This window comes from Chlamydotis macqueenii, chromosome 15, assembly GCF_036417535.1.
Source record: "Chlamydotis macqueenii isolate bChlMac1 chromosome 15, bChlMac1.mat, whole genome shotgun sequence".
Classification (NCBI taxonomy): Eukaryota; Metazoa; Chordata; class Aves; order Otidiformes; family Otididae; genus Chlamydotis; species Chlamydotis macqueenii.
In genome coordinates this window covers 4,760,120-4,779,581 of record NC_141570.1, presented here as the reverse complement: position 1 = coordinate 4,779,581, position 19,462 = coordinate 4,760,120, and the positions used below count along the sequence as shown (strand labels likewise).

At 36.0% G+C, this 19,462-nt stretch overlaps 1 protein-coding gene across 1 annotated transcript in view; it reads left to right on the top strand.

The window, feature by feature from the left end:
- SDK1 (sidekick cell adhesion molecule 1) overlaps nt 1-19,462 on the top strand; it is a 408,452-nt gene that overhangs the window by 97,027 nt on the left and 291,963 nt on the right. Inside the window, exon 2 of the mRNA XM_086759378.1 lies at nt 18,863-19,022. Within this exon, the coding sequence (XP_086615504.1) occupies nt 18,863-19,022 (160 nt within the window). The remainder of the gene's footprint in view (nt 1-18,862; nt 19,023-19,462) is intronic.

The window sequence follows — 19,462 nt, the reverse complement described above, 5'->3', positions numbered from 1 at the left end:
TATATCAGGATTTTTTGCTTGCTCTAATGAATGAACTCCAGCTGTTGGATTCCATATGGGAAATGAAGCCAACATAGCTCTTCCTGACAACTCGTGCCTGTGCTGTGAAAGCTGAGAATGAATCAGCACAAGAGATCTGGGAATGATCGTCTAATATAAAACAGATGACTGTCATTTATTATTTGGGTGGCAAGGAGAGATAAAAGGGAGGAAACTGCTTTTCAAGCAGGGTTAAAGAAATGAACTTTTTTATATCAGGGCAGTTTGTGGCTCTACTTTGTAAATAGCTTACAGTCACTTGGGAAATTCTGTCTTCAAGGGTGGATTTGAAGGTCTGTACTATGGAGAAAGGAATGGTCATAGTAGCTTCCAGTGGCTGCAGCAGCTGTGGGGAAAAAGAAACCAAACACCGCCCCGCCCCCCCCGCCATCAGTCTGCCTTTAGATTTAACCATGATTAAAGTAGTCACGAGTGGTGCATATATCATCTGACAGTCTGTAAACTTTGAAGAAAAAAGTAGCAAATAAATAACTTAGTTTTGTAAATCCGTATTTTCTATTTCATGCCTGCTTATTTTGCCCTGATTTTAAAGACAGACAGGTTTTTACCATTTTTTTTTTTTTTAACCAGAGACATAAGGAATGGAATATAGTTGAATTAGTAGACCCTATCTGGATTTTGGAATTTCTGTGCTAAGTTCTGGGTCTCAGGTTGAAACAAAGAGAAATTGTGTTGTGTATTGTGTATTTTAGGAGAGTTAAAGACAAAGAATCAAAATTCTGGTGAAAATTTACCATGATGCTCCTCACTATTTTGGAGTATTTTCAGTATTTTGAGCCAATGTTCCTTTAAGAATTCAGGTTTAACTTCTTGATCTTTTTTTTGTCTCAGACATGAGTGCCTTCTTCAGGACACAGCCTGCTTCTGATTGTTCTCATTCTCTGTTTTCCATCTCTCCACTGATCTTGAGCTAACCCGACTTCACCCAGCAGATTTCGCAGTCGCCTCCCTTACATGCCCTTCTCGCGCTAAGCCTGTGCAGTATCTCTGCTGATCTCCTTCTTTGCAGTTTAACTTGGTGGAGCTGGTTTTCTTACGGCTTCCCCTCGTGTTCTCTAAAGCATTGGTATCTTTTACACATCTTTTGTTTTACTACTGATTTCTTTCAAGCAGTGGCATTACTACATATTGTCAACCCTGTTGATCCATGTTGATTTATTTCTCTGTGAATTCATGTGTAATTTCAACCTTTAATAATAAAGGGATTCATAATGTGTTCATTGACATATATATAGATCTGCATGTATGTAACTTCTAATCATTGTGTCAATAGAGAGAGGGATTAACTGATACACTGTTATTACATTTTTTTTCCCTTAAATAGCTTGTTTAGACCAACAAAAGTTTCCCATGAAAGAAATAATTAATTTTGATGAAATTTATAATCTAGTGATTGGAATGTTTAATTTTCAGAGAGAAAAAGAAGTCTATTTTCAGGGTTTGGTAGTGAATAGAGAGCAAGCGTTAACAAGAATTCAAGCATCAACTGTGTATCTTGTTACTTATAAGTCTATCATTATGATGGTGTAGCTACTCCAATTTATTTTGCCTACATACATTTACTTTTTGTAGGGCATATTTGGCTGCAGAAAGCTCTTAATTGCTCAACTTTTGAGCTGAAATATTTTATGCTGGTCTGTGCTTGAGGGTAAATTTTTTTTTTTTGAAAGCTTGAGCGTCTTTTTGCATAGAGAAATACATAGCAAAACCAGTATTGCCATTAAACATGAAAACCTGCATCCATTTTAGATGACATAAACCAGTTTAAAATTATGTGTATACAGAGAGTTTCCACTGATGATTCAACACTCTTTATTAGAAGTGTGCGATATAAATACTTGATAATTCTTATCCTTGATGACACCTTCAGAACAAAAGAGGAGATTGCTCTTTTTATTTGCGTAGTTGCTGTGGGTATTTTTGTTTAGGCCTGTAAGATGTCTGGTGTCTTCTGTGTCCCTTATTTCACTTTCAGAAGTGTGCAGTAAGCACTGAAATGCAGAGTGGGCATCTGATCTCAGGTGGTCGGTGCTCAGTGGATGGAGCAGGCGCAGTTGTTTGGTACATCCTGTAACTGTATTGATGATGAGTGGCGTCTGAAGGCACAGTGTTGTGCATGTTTGAGTTAAATAGACCAGAAGGGAAATGTGGAACCACTGACGCAGTATTCTTTCACTGAACAATGAGAAGAAAATGTAGTTTTGAATGGTTTCTTGATTCAGAGTTTCAAATTATATCAGTCTGGGGACTTTAGCAAAAAGCTTCACAACCAGGCTGTCCTGAAATGAGTTACATTCCCCTGAGGGAGGAAGGAGGAGGAGAAATGTGATCTGCTGAGGTTTGTATCCTGCAAGATACACGTGAAGATGTAACCATAACTTGTCACGTTTCCAAAAATCATTTGTCAATCAGTTGATACCACAAACTGTGTCCTCCAAGTGGATTTTATAAAAGGAAGGAGCTAATATGTGGTCTCCTGCAATAGTTACCATGAAAGCAATCGATTTAGAATCCACTTATGTGAAATATAATCATCCATTAAAAGAAATTGCTAGTGCTCTTCTCTTGTTTTGGGTTTAAAGATCAGTTGTGCCAATATCTTGACGCACTGAGATTGAGAAATACACCGTATTTCAAAGCTTTCACTCTTCTCTCACTTTCTGCTTGTTGGGTACATTTTATATTTGTTTACTGTAAGAAGGTGGGGAACACAGGGTTTTTACTTTCCAGCAAAGTTTGTAATTGGAAAGAGTACACAATTAGCTCAACTTCCTTGACTTCCAGAATTCTGTTTTCTGTGCTTCAGTGGTGTTTTATTGTTTCACTTCTCATCATAAAAAGGTATTTATCTTACAAATGCAGTTGATAAAATCAAAGGATCGGTTTCAGTTTTAAATCTCTTGAGAGAGTTTAGAGCTCTCAAATTTTCTTGTATAATTTAAAAGAAATTTTCATCTTAGAAGCCTACAGCTTCCATCCATTTTGGCTTCCAGGTAGCATACAGCTACCAGAATAGAATTATGAGTATTTCCTTTAAACCTTGGTGTGCACTAGAAGCACTCATTGAAAGTACAAGGCTGGAAGCTGTGCAATAGCTGCCATGGATTTTTTAATTGCTTTATCTAGTGTATTGATATCCAATTTTAAGGCTCAAAAAACCTCTGTAACTGATGTGGATATTCTTGTGACATGTGAACAGCTGTTATCAGACAGTGATTTGCAGTGAACAGTTGTAGTAAACCAAGGAATTCACCAAGATCTTTAAAAAGTCAACATGGAGACTAACTTCCAAAAATGAAACCTCAGGTCTGAATTGCACAGTACTTTCTGAGTTTTGTGAGCTTGATACCAATACATTTTCACTGAATAGTGTTTATTGCTGCTTGCTAAGGTTATGTCAACACAGTAAATGTAATCCTTCAATATTATGCTTTGTTCTAAAGAAAACTAACGTATTTCTCAGGAATGACTCTTTCAAGACTTTCAACTTGCAATGAAAAACTGGATTAATTACCTTGGAACAAAGGCGTATACCATTAGTCATGCAATATGTGGCGTTCTGCTTTTATACTGGTCACTTCTGACTTTGACTCAAATTCTTTTCCTCTGTGTAATTTGTATTTGTTTAGTTTTTTCCATTTTGGTAATACTGGACATTCTGATGGGAATTCAGGAAAGCTGAAATGTCTTATTTTTTCAGAAGGAGTCCATGGCGCTCAGTGGAAACTGCATGTCACTAAAATCAAATAAACATTGTGCTTTGTGTATTTAAAAAATACTCTGTGCATAATATAAACAAGACATTTATTATAATCTTTTAGCTATTTTTTTCTCTCTCGCCAACTATGCAAGAAAGGCGGCAAGGTAAAGGTCCCTCATCCATAGATTTAATCTTTCTTCAGTTCAAAGCTTTGTAAGTAAAAGTAACCATCTGTGTAGGACAGCTGTGCAAATCCCTCTCTTACAAGCATTATATTGGTGCCAAAGTGAAGCTTCTTGCCCTGATATCATTGTGCCCTCATTAAAAATAAGCAGCCCAAACTCATTGTATGTTATCCTTGAGATCCATTAAATGATAGTGTAATTCTTATTACAGCAGTGGTCTTCTGTAGCGATTCTTAATATAGAGCCTCAATGCATAGGGTTCATTTTATTTCAGCCAGTGTATGTTTAATAGATTGTTGGGCTTTTTTTTGACAAGTAAATAATTTTGTGAATATTGTTTTTATCATCCAGGTCAACTGACCATGCATTCATTCAATATATGGGCAAATAATAGGATGACACAATTCAAGCTATATTTTGATCGCTATAGTATATTTTATTTTCTCTATATAAATTTTAGTCTGGAAAAGAACAACTCTAAGAAATTAAAATAAAAAAAATGCATGCACAAGGGCATGCATTTTCATGAAAGAATAGGCTTTCACTAAGTATGTGAAAAAAACTTTGTCCAAGTATTATCAAAGAGAACAAAAATAGAACATGAACAACATATAACAACAAAGAATTGTTTTTAATATCTTTGGTATTAATTTCAAAGACACAGGAATAAGGTTTAGATATATGTAAGAATTTTTAATGGATTTTTGTTTCGGTTACTTAATGATGCAGATGATTTTTAAGTAGCAAAGGAAAGGGAGGCAGGGAAGCTAGGACTATGCATTTGATTTTCTCTATTGCAGTGCTTTTCTTTTGTCCTTTTCTGTAGTATTCTTGCCTTCTCAAGTATCTGTCTTTGAAATAAATTTCGAATGTCAGGAAAAAAGTTAAAGATGTTGGCACTAGTTGTCACAGATCAGACTACAATGTCTCATTAAACTGAGCAAAGAGAGAGTGCGAATCACCTTTAATTTTCAGATTGGTTGGTCTTTAATGTTAAACTGAATGTGATTAATGCCTTGCAGAGTAATATGCGATAATGTGATAATATTTACTGAAACTCCTCTTAAATATTTGAAGGTATATTCTGTGTCTGCCTGGTATGAGTGATTTCAGTTTCCTATGTTCTCCATTCTTGGCTGATGGCCTCTAAAAGTGAACTTTGAGAACAAATGTAGAACAAGTCAGGCATGCCCCTGTTGTGCTGATAATATCAACTTGACAAATGTATTCTGAATTTTGCCTCCAGCCATTAAAATGGAAAGCGAAGTCGGAAGTGTTTTATGGGAGTTTTGTTTTTTTTTATTACTTGTACCAGCAAGTATTGTACTGATTTTGTCAAAGGAAAATATAATTTTTATAAAGCACTTGCCCTATTGACTCCCAACTAGAACAATACATTTTAGTCCCTCATTGTGTTATTTTTACTCCTTCATTGTTTTATTTGCTATTATTGCACTACTTCTGTTTTCTTCTAAGCTGATCTAAACTGAAGGCCAAAAGTCTAAACTAAATAAATATTATGTTAATGCTAATTTAGGCACCACTTCTGTTTTCTTCTAAGCTGATATAAACAAAAGGCCAAAAGTGTAAACTAAATAAAAATAATGTTAATGCTAGTTTAGGCTGTTTATTAATAGAACTTCTTTTCTATACATAGTGAAGAGAAAGAACAGAGATTGTTGTTGAACTTTGCATACGCAGTTTTCATTATTTGGTGGCATACATAGAGAAGGTCAACTTTGGTCATGCTTTTTTGTCGTGTATGCAATTTTTATTAACTTTATGTAGTCACTTTTATAATCAATTGTATTTGAGGTATATTGTAAATATGAAGTAGAAGGATAGAAATAATCAGCTTTTGTCAGATCCACTGGGTCAGCAAGAAGCAGAAGACAAGTGTCTTATGCAATTTAATGTATGTTACTTTCATTTAGAATTTATTTCTGTTGTGAGGCTGCTGGATTGGCCTTTGTCCAATAAATGTTTCCTGTGACCATGGAACATGTTAATTTACTGTGTTTTCGTATTAAAACGGTGTCAAAGTACCTACCTGTTGAGTATTGCTAGACAAAGAGAGAAACAACTAATTTGCTTCTTAATGAGCCAGTAGTAGTGTGGTAGCATTTCACCCTGTTTACTTTTAAGTCAGACAGGGTTTCTGGTTGAGCGTGTACTTCGGAAGATCTACTCTGTAAACAAGCCTTTTAAAATCTGTGCTAGTGAAAGACTTTTTCATAAACTACATCAATGAAAGCTCTGATTGTGAAAAAATGTAAGAATAAGAGTATTTCTGTGATAAGCCCTTGAAAATAATAACTGTAGGATATTTGGACTATACCACAGAAAGTTAAATGCTACTTGGGCCAAACTATTCTCTTAATTTTTGGCAATTCAGGTGCTAATTCTTTTAAGAATAAAACCAGGTACATTACATGCACTTTTTGCTTCTTTTTCTCTTATTCACATCATGAGAGGAAGTAAGAGAACAGAAGTGCCCGGGAGGCTGCCCACTACCTTCACTTACTGGGATCGCTTCAATTTCTGCTGCGCCAGAGTATGGGCGTTCTGCCTCGCGATCAGAACTTGCAAAATGGGATTTATTGGTGATAGCGCACCAGAGTATCACTATAGGATTACAACTGTGTGTTCTGGTTCAGTGACCTCCTTCAAAATAGTTAATCTATAGAAATCTCTGGTTTTGTCTGTTAAGCAAATAGCTACAGACTTCAGGCTTTTCTTTGTTTGTAAACCTCCTTTTGCTATTTAAGAAACCATTTTTCAGGTATTTCTAGAGGACTATATTTCTGCAATTTTTGCAAGTTTTTTTCTTTTCTTAAAATTGAAACATTTTCATATGTTTCATAAATGACATAAATTATGTCATTGTGAAGTTTTAGGTCAGGAAAGCAGAAATTATATATTGATATTTTTTAGTGTGATGTCTAAATATGTGAGGAATTGCAGAGGCAGAAGAGAGAGAGAGCGAGCAGTAAATATTATTTGTGAATCTTAAACCTCAAATAGCCCAGGCTGTTTTCCAGCTGGGTTGGCATTAGATGTGTGGTGAAAGGTGAAGCTAATTTTGTTCATCTGGTCTCACCCATTTATTTCCTAAAACAAGTTAGTGCTCATGTTAGACAAAGAACTGCTCTTTGTTTAAAAATGACTTGAAGTTGCCAGTCCTTTCAGAGAATGTAATTATTTCCTCTGGGGAAAAAAGAATAACATGCCTTATCTACTCAAGGAAAGCATTTAGATGCCCTTTCCTGCTTTCTTTGTCCTGCAATAATCTGATTTTTTTTTTAGGAAGAACATTTCTGCTATCAACATTTTTCTCTGGTGAAGCCTTGTGAAAATAACCTCAGTCTGTATTGTCCTGTGATGCACTCCTGGTAACTGTGTGTGATACGTCGACTATATTTGTCCCTTTCTCCCACGGAGTTTAATAAAGGAAATTATTTTGATTAATAGCTTTTAGATTTAACAAACAACACTGTTTTGGGTTATACATCCATCTGGTCCAGTTTCTAAATTGTCAACTTGATGATGTATGTGAATATATACAGCAGAAACAGATGACTTGGGAGGGACTTGTGAAATCCTGCAGAGAATTGAGTCGGCAGATTGTTTCCCCCAGTGAGCAGTTTTACAGAACTTGTAAACCCGCCCAGGGCGTACCTCTTGCAGCAGTTGTTGGGAATCGAGGTTCAGGCTTATTCTGTATTCCTTTTGAATATTCATCTTCGTTATTGTCAGGTTGTCTAGGTTCAAAGCGAAGAGTAGAGGCTTGCTCTTCATTTGTTTAATGCTGGTAAGCAGAATTTCGCAAGACTATCTGTATGTATTTGATTAGGCTGAAGCAGAAATGATCGGGTGCTTCTGAGTTGGATTGTGTGAGAGCAGGATTATGATATAGCATACTAAATGTAACAAGTAGGAGTATGGTAGTAGTTTTCTTCTTTGACAACTTGTATGTTATGCACCAGTGAGATGGGACTAAGCTTTATGTTGTGTTTCTGCAAGTAAGTGTTCAGTGTTCTGTCTCTCAGCCAGTCACTCCTGGGCTTTTCCCATCTTCTGACTCAGTTTGAAATTGGACAGAGAGGTTACATGCACAGTTTTCCTATTTCACTCAGATAATATTTTGTAATCTCTTTAAGGTGACTGAGGGCTGGCACAAAATTCTACCAAACTTAGAAAACAAAGCTTTATCTAAAGCAGTTGATCTACTTCCCCTTTCATACCTATACTCCTTTTACCGATTTAGAAGAATGATTTTTGTGGAGGGAAGTCTTTTGTCTGATTGTTTTGAGACAAAATATTCAAACTCTGAAGACAATCTCCTGACTTTTCTTGCGTTAATTGACGATCTCAAAGGTATTACACTGTCCTCCAAGACATGCTTTAGCTAGCAGACGAAGTAGTTTCATTTTTTTTACTTTCAAAATTTTGGTTAAATAGAATTTATTCTTTTTCAAATAGGGTTTGAAAGAGAGTTTATAAATTATCTTTTTTCTTTGAATTAACCTCACCACACTTTTTCAGTTATTCCTTTTTGTTAATTATTTCATAAACATGCTAACATGACTGGTAGATGGTAGTCATTTCTTGCTGCGTCTCATGAACACTGTCCAGGGTAACAGAGCTGATGAAGTACAGCCGACTTGTGCTTAATTTAGTATTGTGGTGATATAACACAGAGGTGTCTTCTTATTTTCTAGTCAGATAAATGGCACTGAAATATAATGACAACATTAATTACTTACTTCCAACGGGTAATGCTTCTTCGCGTTTACATTCCTTAATGTTTTGTAGCTTTAAAAAGCTCTTTCTGATGATAATTTTTTTTTTTTATGTAAAAGGACTTTTTTGCCTGTTCTGTGCTTTTGACATAATATATTGAGTAATTATTACTTCTGTCCTGAGAAATTTATCCTTACTAGGAGGAAGACTATTTTCCCTTCTATTTCAGTACGTAATTATACATTCTGTATATACACATGCTTCTGATAATAGGATTTAACCAATATTTTATTGATTTACTATTGTTATATACAGAGTAATAGCTTTTAGTTCTTTGGAATTTCCTAGCTTTAACATACTTAACATCTTCTTTACAAATGGCACAAATAAATAATGAGTATTAATAACATTGTGAGCTGTACAGCCCTTCAAGATGTTCGGTGCGTTAGTTCTAGCTCTTAGAATGATTTTTAACTGAGTGAGTTTATTATTACAGTTCATAGTGCAGAGAATGCAATTTTTGAAGTTGATTTACAATGAAAATTTTACTTGTACATCCTTTAAAATTGTAAGCACGTTAACTGTAGTATGTTTGCAAACAGTAAAGTAACTATCAACTATGCTTTGTTTTTTTTTTTAAATCACGTAGAAGCATGTTTAGATGGGGTACTGTGTGCTGAACACAGGAATATGGTACTTTAACAAAAATGTACTTAAGGTTTGGGAGGTTTTCATTGCTCCTACATCCTGTAGGATTTACAGAGCAACCTGCTTATGATAGGTTTGAGTCTTGGCATTAAAAGCAAAAGGGGAAAAAAAAAAACAACAACCCAACCCAAACCCAAAAAACCCAAACAAAGCCAAAAAATTCTCTAAAACTCAGCCCCTCCAAAAATAAAACAACAAAACCTCTCAAACCTTAATAAAGTTATGACTTTATTTTCACAACACTATTTAAGTTCCCTCTCTGCTTGACTGGGATTTAACCCTGTCTAACTTACAAATAAATGTTTTATTTTTCCTTTACATGTCTTTTTGAGGCATGTCATCCATCAATGTTAGCAAGAACAGTAAATGCATTGATCTATTGCTACACTTGGCAAGTTAAATAACACTTTATGAAAGAAGTATTGATTTATAAAATTCAGTACATGTAATTAACATTAGGACTGTCAAAAGAGGAAAACAGTATTAACTGGCTGCTTATTTATAACCCAAAGAAAATTAAATAATAAACTAGATTAATAAACTAACTCCTTTTTTGCCTTCAGATATGCCAAGCTGAGTTATGTTTTCAAGAACAGTGATATGTTTCTTCCAGTTCTAACAAGAAGAAATTATGTGTTTCATCCATATTGTTGAAAATAACTCTGTGGTCTCTAGATATGTGTATTATCCCTCAGGTGATGAAAGAATACCGCTTGGATCTTCTGAAAGGGTTGAGTGTAGAAGACGCAGAAATAAGTGATGATATTAGGGAAGATTAAGGTAGCCAATTTATGTCAGGTTTTCCAGAGCTTTTGATCTGGCCCTTAATTAGTGCCTGCTCTTCTGCATGGAATTTTGCAAATCTCCCTGTTTGCATGTCCGTATGTGACCCAGTTGTCTGCACAAATTGTGCAATGAGATACTTTGAGAGCGCTGCAAGGATCACTTTGCGCTTCTGTTACTGACTCAAGCACTAACCAGATGCCTGTTTAAGAGTTTACTTAAGATTATGAGAGTATTGCAGTTGAGTTCTGTGAACTTTGGACTGTGCTTTGATTGCATTTTTGTCCTAATTCAGCATCTTTGGAAACATTCAAGGCCAGGCTGGATGAGGCTCTGAGCAACCTGATCTGGTTGGAGATGTCCCTGCTCCTTGCAGGGGGGTTAGACTGGATGACCTTGAAAGGTCCCTTCCAACCCAAACCATTCTATGATTCTATGATCACATAAGGATACTATTCAGCATAGCCTGTGATCGTGTGCTTACCACCCTCGAATTCACTAGCACCACTGAGAGCCTTTGAGTGGACTTTGTTGAGCCAGGCCTTATCAGATTTATAAACCTATTTACATTTTTCAAGTTTGAAAGGCAAAAAAAAGAAAATTACAAGTTACATGTAAACAAAACAACAATAGCAGTAGGGAGCGGGCATTGGGTTTTCACAAAGGTTTCTGCATGAATCATTTCCCCTTCAGTCCCTCTCATCAAGAGAGACGTTTTTGTCTTCTATGGAGATTCATAGCTGCCTTTCTATCTTGAAATAATTCTCTCCTTGAAATAACAAATAGGTGTCCTTACATGGCTTCCAAGTCTGGCTGTGCCATTGTTTCCTCCTGCTGCACTCGTGCTTCTGTTCTGGTACTTCCAGACATTCATCAGCTGTTTACCTTTTTAATTTAATTTATTTTCTACAAAATAACCAATTGAGAATGCCTCTTATACCAAGGAGAAAAGTGTGGAAAGCACATTCATGTTTTCACCTTTTCTGTCCTGTTAGATGTTCTGTAGAGGTTCATCCTGCCTGCATCCCAGTTTCGGTGGGAACGTTTAGCGGATACGTGTACCGATGGACAGATAGCAGTGCGGTCAGACTGGCCCTACAGTGGCTGGAGATCGTAGATGATGTAGCAGCAACAGAAGCTTCCTTAGCAGTTAAGATAATGAAGGAAACCCTGCTGTATTTGTGTTCTCTTTCTGTAAGGCAGTTTTGCCTTCCACCTGCTCTGTGCCGAGATTTAAACAATAACAACTTACTTCCTTGAGAGCTCCGCAAGTCTCTGAAAACATCACCAGCTATGAAGAGAATATAACAGATGTGGAGGTTATGCTTTGATACCAGATTCAGCCCAGAGACGTTGTAGGTTTAGAGGTTTTGTTTTGGCTTTGATAGTTAATGAGTTCTCTTTGATTTGCTCACTTTGTACACTATCGTGCCCCTTTCTGCTGGTACCTTTGTAACTTTAAGGTATCCTCATGAATATTTAAAAAAATAATTCTGCTGTATTTTTGAGAATGAACAACACTAAATGTAACTTAGAAACATCATCTGTAGCTTATTGATTTTTAATCTTACAGCAGGCGTTCCATGATTTCATGAAACTATGAATTGTGATTGCCTTCTGATATACAACAAACCAATTTTTTTTTCCCTGACTCAACTGAAGTATTACAGGAGGTCAGAAAGTGAAACTAAAACATGAGGTGTAGATATTAAACAGGGAAAGGAAACCTTAGTGGGGCTTCAGTTTAATACATCAGGAGCTGCTTGAGGCTCAGTTAAAATGATACCAGCTTCCCCCCTCCCTCCTGCTTTCTTGGCTGGTCTCTAAAGAAATCAATTTTAAGAAAAGACTGATGCAGTTGCATGTGGGAAAATCTTCCTCAGTGTATTTGAGGATAACCAAGAGAGTTTTATGTTGAATTTTAAACAGAATGATCTTACCGACCATTGTCTTTTTTTTCTGTCAGAATCCAGGTCCTGTAAAAATGCTCTTCTATGGGCTCTCCTTCTTTCAGTTCTGTTTTGAGTATTTCTAATAAAACTCAAGAAATCTTTTCTCAAAAGGGAATTCTTCTTCAAGAAGTGATCCTGTAGTGATTGAAAGGATGGTCTTTAAATAGATGATAGAGTGATACGGAGTAGATTTTATGAATGCAAAGAATAGGTTGTATTTAAGGACTTCAAAGCAACTGGTGATAGTAAGATTTTCTTTTTTACTTTAAAAAAACTTACTCTAGCTTTTTTTCTCTTGTCTCAGAATAGCATGCAAAAATATTTTTATGGTTCATCTAAAGCTGTTTGTAGGGAAAAATGGAAGGTGGGTAAGAGATATAACAGGAGATGTTTCTGCCTTAAAACAAGGTAGAAAGATTGGAAATATTACAACTTGTTTTCCTGTAGCAAGTCATTTTGTGGTGTTTGTCTTAGAACTGTAAAAGTTTCTAAGGGAATGAATTGTGATGTTTGTTCTCTTAAACAATACTATGTATTAGTCACATTTTGGGGAAAAACATTTGGTCTGTTTGCATCAAGAAATGAGGAGCTTAGAAGCAAAATGGAATCTGCAGTGCCTCTTAAGTAATACTGAAATACAGAACTGATGCTTCAATTTTTTTTTTTTTTTTTTTTAAAGAAGGTATTTTAATTAAATCTACTTAACTATCAGTGTGAAACACTCATTCTTGCCTCTTGGGACTCCAGTTCTATTGGATTGTTGAAAGCTAATCATAACTATACATTACAGAATATTTAGTTTCCCTCTTGAGATAGTGTGCAACAGGTATCCAATCTTCAGTTCAATATTTCTTCCATCCAAATCAAATATATGATTGGCAATTACCCAATAACTAACTTGCCAATTAGTTATTTGACCTATTCAAGGCAAAAAAAGTTACCCATCAAAATCTTTTTCTCCCAGTGACTGTGCATTTAAAAGAAATAAATGTCACTTATTCTAGAAATATGTAGATTTTCTCATAGAACTTGCTGAGTCCTAAAACAATTTAATTTCATCACCAATTAAACCTTTAAAAGCACTATCCATCAACCTCAGCTGATGCTGTATTTGCATTCAGAGACTATAGTAGAGGTATCCAACAAGCAGGTTATCTTTCCTATCTCTAGAAGGTCAAAAATGGGTAGAGTGGGCTCATTTACTTGACTTAGGAAATTGAGGAAGAGAGAGTGATTTAAATACAGTTGCTTCAGTATTATTCTGATATAAAATCAGATATTGTCTTTGATAAAAATTCAGGAAATCCACTTTAAGGGAATGCTTTATACCATTGTGTGAAAATTCTTGACTATTGCAGTATATCTGAAAAATAACCTGATATTTTAATGAAATAGTCACTGTGATTCATCAGTTCTTTCAAATCCAGGCTTAGAATGAGGTAGTAAAATAGAATTTAAATTTAATTGTTGTACTTGGTGATTTATGTCACACTTCCAACTAAGAAAATTTGAATCTCCAGTATCCCAATATTTTGGGTAGAATAGCCTTCCTGCAGATCAATACAGTTACAGTGACTGAACGCTCTAATGTATGTTTGACATTGTTGACCGTTTATGAATAGCTCATATACTAACTTTCGCCGTATTTTAGAAGGTTTGAATTCAAAAGAGATGATATATCTGAATTCAATCTGACTTCCTGGTACATCTCCCAAGATTTACTAGGTAATAATTCCAAATTCTTATGCCATATAAACTATAGAAGTTCAGCTCAACAAGAGAATACAGCTTGCATCCAGAGCTAGTACATGCATGCATGTCAGGATCTGAGATAATAAGATTAAAAGGTCTTTTTGAAAAGGAAAAAGACAAAAAATCTGCTGTCCATAGTAGTACCTACCTTCTTTGGATTAGTGAAAAGATTCTTCCTGTCTTTAGTCTGGGTTTCCTGACTCTAGCTTCCTTTTTAATGTACCTATACTTTTGTATTATGCATTCAATGCCCTACATGGATCTTTAGAAATACTCTTTTGATGGCAGTTGTCATTAACGTACCTGAAGATGGCTCACGTCCCTTTTCCTTGCAAACAAGGAGAGCAAAGCATTTCTACGTTGTTGCTCTTCTGGACTGACCCTTCAGCCTCTGTATGTCATTTATTTATCTAATCTCATTTTTCTGGAAAATTCCTCAGAGATATTATCTTCTTTGTTTTTCTGTGTCAGTTGGTTGTAGCGTTAGACGTGCATATGAAGAAGGGGTGATGTGCATCATGCTTTGACTTAGGGGCTAATAAGCTAAAATTGATATATGTGTGTTTTTTGATAAACCAATTGTATTTTTGTTTGAGTTTATTGAAAAACGTGTCTCAGTCCATAATTTCTTTCCAATATCCTATCTGTTGGGTGAACTGAGCAATAGAAAGACAGCTGCTCAAATTATATTAGTGATTGAACTGTATTTGTTCTGACTTGCTGACTTATGAACAGGTTAAGCTACTTTTAATATTCAATATTGGCTCACTTAATGTCTTAAAAGTAGAGATACATAACAAAGACAAATAGCAGTGGTAGTGGGGATCTGTCACCCTGTTCTCTGCGCTCATGACATTATTCCTCCTCTGAGTGTGTTCAGGACTACAGTAACTGATCTTATCCACATGTGAGCACGTGATTTTTGCCTGTAACTGTTGGTATCTAACATTTCTGGAGAAAAAAAACACTGAGATTTTAGCAGGATTTTCCCCTGATGAAGATACTTCTCTGGAGTACAGTAACTTTACTTTTCTCAGTAGGATAGAGGTCTTCAAGATCAAATCGCATCTTTAATTAAAAAATTTGAATTCCTGAGGGATAGGACTTCAAGACTGCTTACAAGATCTTGTCACCCTGTAGTAAGTGAAAGATTTACTTAATCTGACTTTGGTTTATGTTTTTTACAAATGTAAGCTCTTAGATGGAGAAGAATGATTAGCCAAGTTTGTTAATGTGTTTATTGGAGGGTATGTTTGAAGTTCTGGAGATGGTACTCTCCTCAGTTTCTGAAGTCATGTTCACTCATGCTATCCTTATGAGATTACATTTCTTTGGTTAACTAATGAGTAACAACTCTTGGAATTTCCATTTTCATTCAATTCGGTACAAAGCCGTACAGTCAGACTGCCTTCTCCTTTTACAGGTTGTGTTTGTCAGTCCGTGCCTGAACACCATTTTCAGGGAGAACAGAGTATGAGTGAGCTCTCAGCTTTTCTGTGATGCATCTCGTCTGCTAGGGCTGGGGGGAAGCCCAAAGTAGATAACTTTTGCATACAGCACCATTTTTGTATTTAAATACCTATTAAATGCCCGCCTTGTATTTTCCATCCCTTAGCCAGTTCTTCCTTTCCTACAATTTTTGTCCTGAAATGGCTTTCATTTTTTCCTGCCAATTTTCTTGTTTCCCTGGGATGCTCTATAACAACCAAACTTGTCCTTGTTAGGTCTTTTTAAAAATTCTGCTTTCCATTACAGCTTAAAGACGTAAAGCTTAGGGTGCAGCACTGTTTTGGTTATGTGTCTGAGGTGTGAGCAGCACTGTGCCGCAGAAATGCCAAAGTCATCAAAGCTTTACTGCTACCTCTCTTCATGGAATCTTTGCTCAGTATTTTTTTTTTTCCATTTCTGCTTTCAGTGAATATTTAGTGAGCTCTGATTACATAATTGAAATTGATAAACTGATGGTATGTGATTGACAAGAAAGTCAGGGATAAAAGATTAGAAGATAAAATTACTTCAAAGGTTTAAGTAAATCTTCCAGAGAGCTGGGTTAATTTTTAAAGCATGCTATATTCTTTATAAAAATATTCCCATAGGTCTATTAGATTTTAGCTTCTGCCAGAATTTGATTGAATTTTGAATTTTCATGTAATATCAGCTTGATTACGATACTCGAAATGGGAGATAGCTCTGAGCGGGTTGCAGCATCACTGGGTTTGGAATATTTGAGTAGGAAATGTAGGGCTAAATGACAGACTTGTGGGCAGCAGTCTTTGTCTTTCAAATAAATCATTTATCCTTGGAAACACATAACTGAGAAGGAGTAAGAGGATAAATCTGATAATTCTGAGTGAAATAATGAAGGAAGGTATGCTGCTTGAGTCTTTAAATCACTGAAAAACAGGATCAACAAATTACTCGGGTAGAGGTTTATAGTGCGGATACCAGTTTCATTTTAATCTCCCTGAGTGGCTCAACTTTCTTCAGGAAGGAACAATTTAACAAGCTCATTTCACGAGCCTATGTATACTAGCAGGTAAATATCATTGTTTTCAGGGGACTTGGCACTAATAATGTCAATTTACCAATTGGACTCTGTTACAGCCCCTTCCCCTAAATACCAGCACAGCTCCCTGCCACTGCCTTTCCGTCTCCAGAGGAAGCCTGACACCTTTCATCTTTCAAGGGAAGAATATCTGTCTCATGATCCCTTCAGGAGACTCCGCAAAATGTATGTGGAGCCTCTGAAAGGGTTTAACGTTTCCTCACTTGTTTAGATGTATCTTTGCAAAAGATTGCTTTTTGCTCTGGGTAAAATAACAGTATTTTACACTAACATCAGCTAACTCTGACTTAAATTTTTCTTTATAAAGTTTTAAAATATTGGTTGATTTTACTGGTTAGGAGAAAATGGGAATTGAGATAAGACTTCACAATATTTGTAGTCATTAAAACAACAAAAAAGAAGCCTCACAGAATAGAATCTCAAGCGTAATAGAGTGGAGAAGTGCAAAAAACCTCTTTGGTTTGCCTAGGACCGTCTGTTAGTTTGGAACTGTTCCTATTTTCTCATTCATTGAATTGTCTTAGCTTCCTGTGTACCTGATAAAAGAAAATATTACTAATCTGCGCTGGCCATTAATCAATTTGTTTGAAAAACAAATTGCTTAAAATGCTGCAAATCAGAAAAGGGCCTTACCTCAAAATACATTTTTAAATTCAGTTTGTTTTAGGTCAGATCTTGTGTAATAGTTTGAAAATATTGCCTTAAGATGATGTGCTTTTTCTCTGCAGAAATAGCTCTATCTTTCTGAAGTTAAAGTCTAAAAACTAGTGAGACAATTTATCAATACAAATCAGCAAGTGTGTATGCAGCTGATGCTCAACTTTATGGCCAATTGTAGGAAATAGTTTGGCAACAGCCAACCTGTGACTCCTTGACCGTGCTGGGCTGCAGCGCAGCTGCTGCCCTGGGACTGGGCAATTAGGCTGATAACGAGTCTGTGTTACCATGTGCTTTGCTAAGTAAGAAAAATTCCCTGATAAGAGGCAAAGCAAAAAATAAGGGCTTACTGAGGTTGATGCCACCAAGCTGAGCTGCAAGCCCACTGCCATCCCGTCTTTGGTGGAACACTAGGGCACCTTGAAAGTCCCCCTTGCCTTGAGCTCCTTCTTACCTGATGGGCGTCATTGTCCTGGGCTCTCAGCTCTTAAAGATTGTGGTACCTGACCTGTGGATTCAAAACTTCAGCCAGCCTTGAAGAGTGACATGAGGTCACTCCCCATAAACTGTAAAAGATAGCTTTAACTCTTTGTGTCGCACATGTAAAAATACCCGGGCTTAATCTAAAATAAGTTTTAAAAGAAAGATTAGCAATTTACCTGAATGGCTAGTTGCCCTGGGACAACATTTTTCTTAATTTTATACAGCTCTCCCTCTTCACCCCTGCACTGTACTCCTAAAAAGCAGCATGCAGTTACGTTTTACCTATTAAATATTGTTCCATATTTTGTATTAAATCTCTGACCTTGAATGTAACTTATGTATTTTTATTTATATTTATGTATTTTTATTTATACACAAACATGTTAATTTTGAATATAGAAGGTATTTGTAAACTTCTAAGATTAAGTCTGTAGTTCCTACATAGTTACAAGTAGAAATTTGACATATAACATAGTGTGAAAACTGTCGTCTTCCAGAAGTGACAAGGGGTGGGTCTCCAACTGGTGTAAACTTGTAATAAATCTGTGTTTGAGTGGAGCTTTGGCAATTTACCAGTTGAGAATTTTGCTGCCTGGAGTATTTTGAGCATTTGCGATCTTTGGGAGAACAGGAGTCTGAGACCACATGTGACCCTTGAACATTATTGAAGTACCCCAATTCAAAATCTGTTAGTGGTTTCAGGTAATATAATTTAACACATTTTGGTTGGCAATAATGTTAAAAAACACATTAATCTTGCGATTTTTGTGAGGTGGTTTTTTTCTATGCTTTTTTTTTTTTTTTTCTATCAAAATTCTTCATTTACCCCGAGACTTCTCCTGCTGTGATAATCATTTCTATCCAAGATTATTCTTCTGGTTTCTATTCAGGAAATAAATAAAAAAAGCTTTGAGTGCTTTAATCCTCGTAGAGAAGAGGGATGGGAAAAAAAAAGCCAATAGAGCTGTTCACTGCCTGCCACATTAAACAATGCTGGAATTCTCTATGTATAAGCAGTAAACATGGACAGGAGCTTGTCTGAGCAGGCAGTTCTCTTCCAAATAAGTACCAAGGACTAGTGTTACCAAGATCTTGTGAATTCTGCCTCTAAAGACAAAGCTTAGTTATGTATATAACAGTGTTAGCCTCAACTACTGAATCATGTTGTCTCTTGTTTTACAATGGCCATTTGAGAAGAAATGAGCTAAATATTGGTGGCTTTTACTATACTCGCTTAAATTGCTTACAAAGCCGTTTTCTCTCTGTATTTCAGATGATGTTGCACCGTACTTCAAGACTGAACCAGGCTTGCCCCAGATACACTTGGAAGGAAATCGACTCGTGCTTACGTGCCTTGCCGAAGGCAGCTGGCCCTTGGAATTTAAGTGGTTACACAATGACAGTGAAATAACCTCCTACTCCAGTGAATATAAGTAAATAAAAGCTACATAATAGCCTTCTTTAAGTGTAATTGCATAACACCCCAAAACAAACACATCTCCCCAAAATCCCCAATACCTCAAAGCAGCTTTGTAGATACTGATACATCGGTAACATTTTTTATAATGGAAGATGACTGTTTTTTCTAAACAAATAATGTCTCTATGAGAGCATCTCCTTTGCTAAGATGATATTTCACACTTTGAAACAAGGGTCATAGAATTTTGAAGTACCAGAAATGCTTTTTTGCTGGAGATGTAACCTTGCATGTATTTGTAATAACTAGCAGGCATATTCCTTAGCTAAATGTTACATGTGATGTGCTACTCATCCTTGAACAAAGCTAAGCTCAGTGGGACTGTTCTTTTCACTAACATCTAGAGGAATGTGGGCTACCTCAAATTGCATATGAAATTTTGGTTTAGCTTCTGAG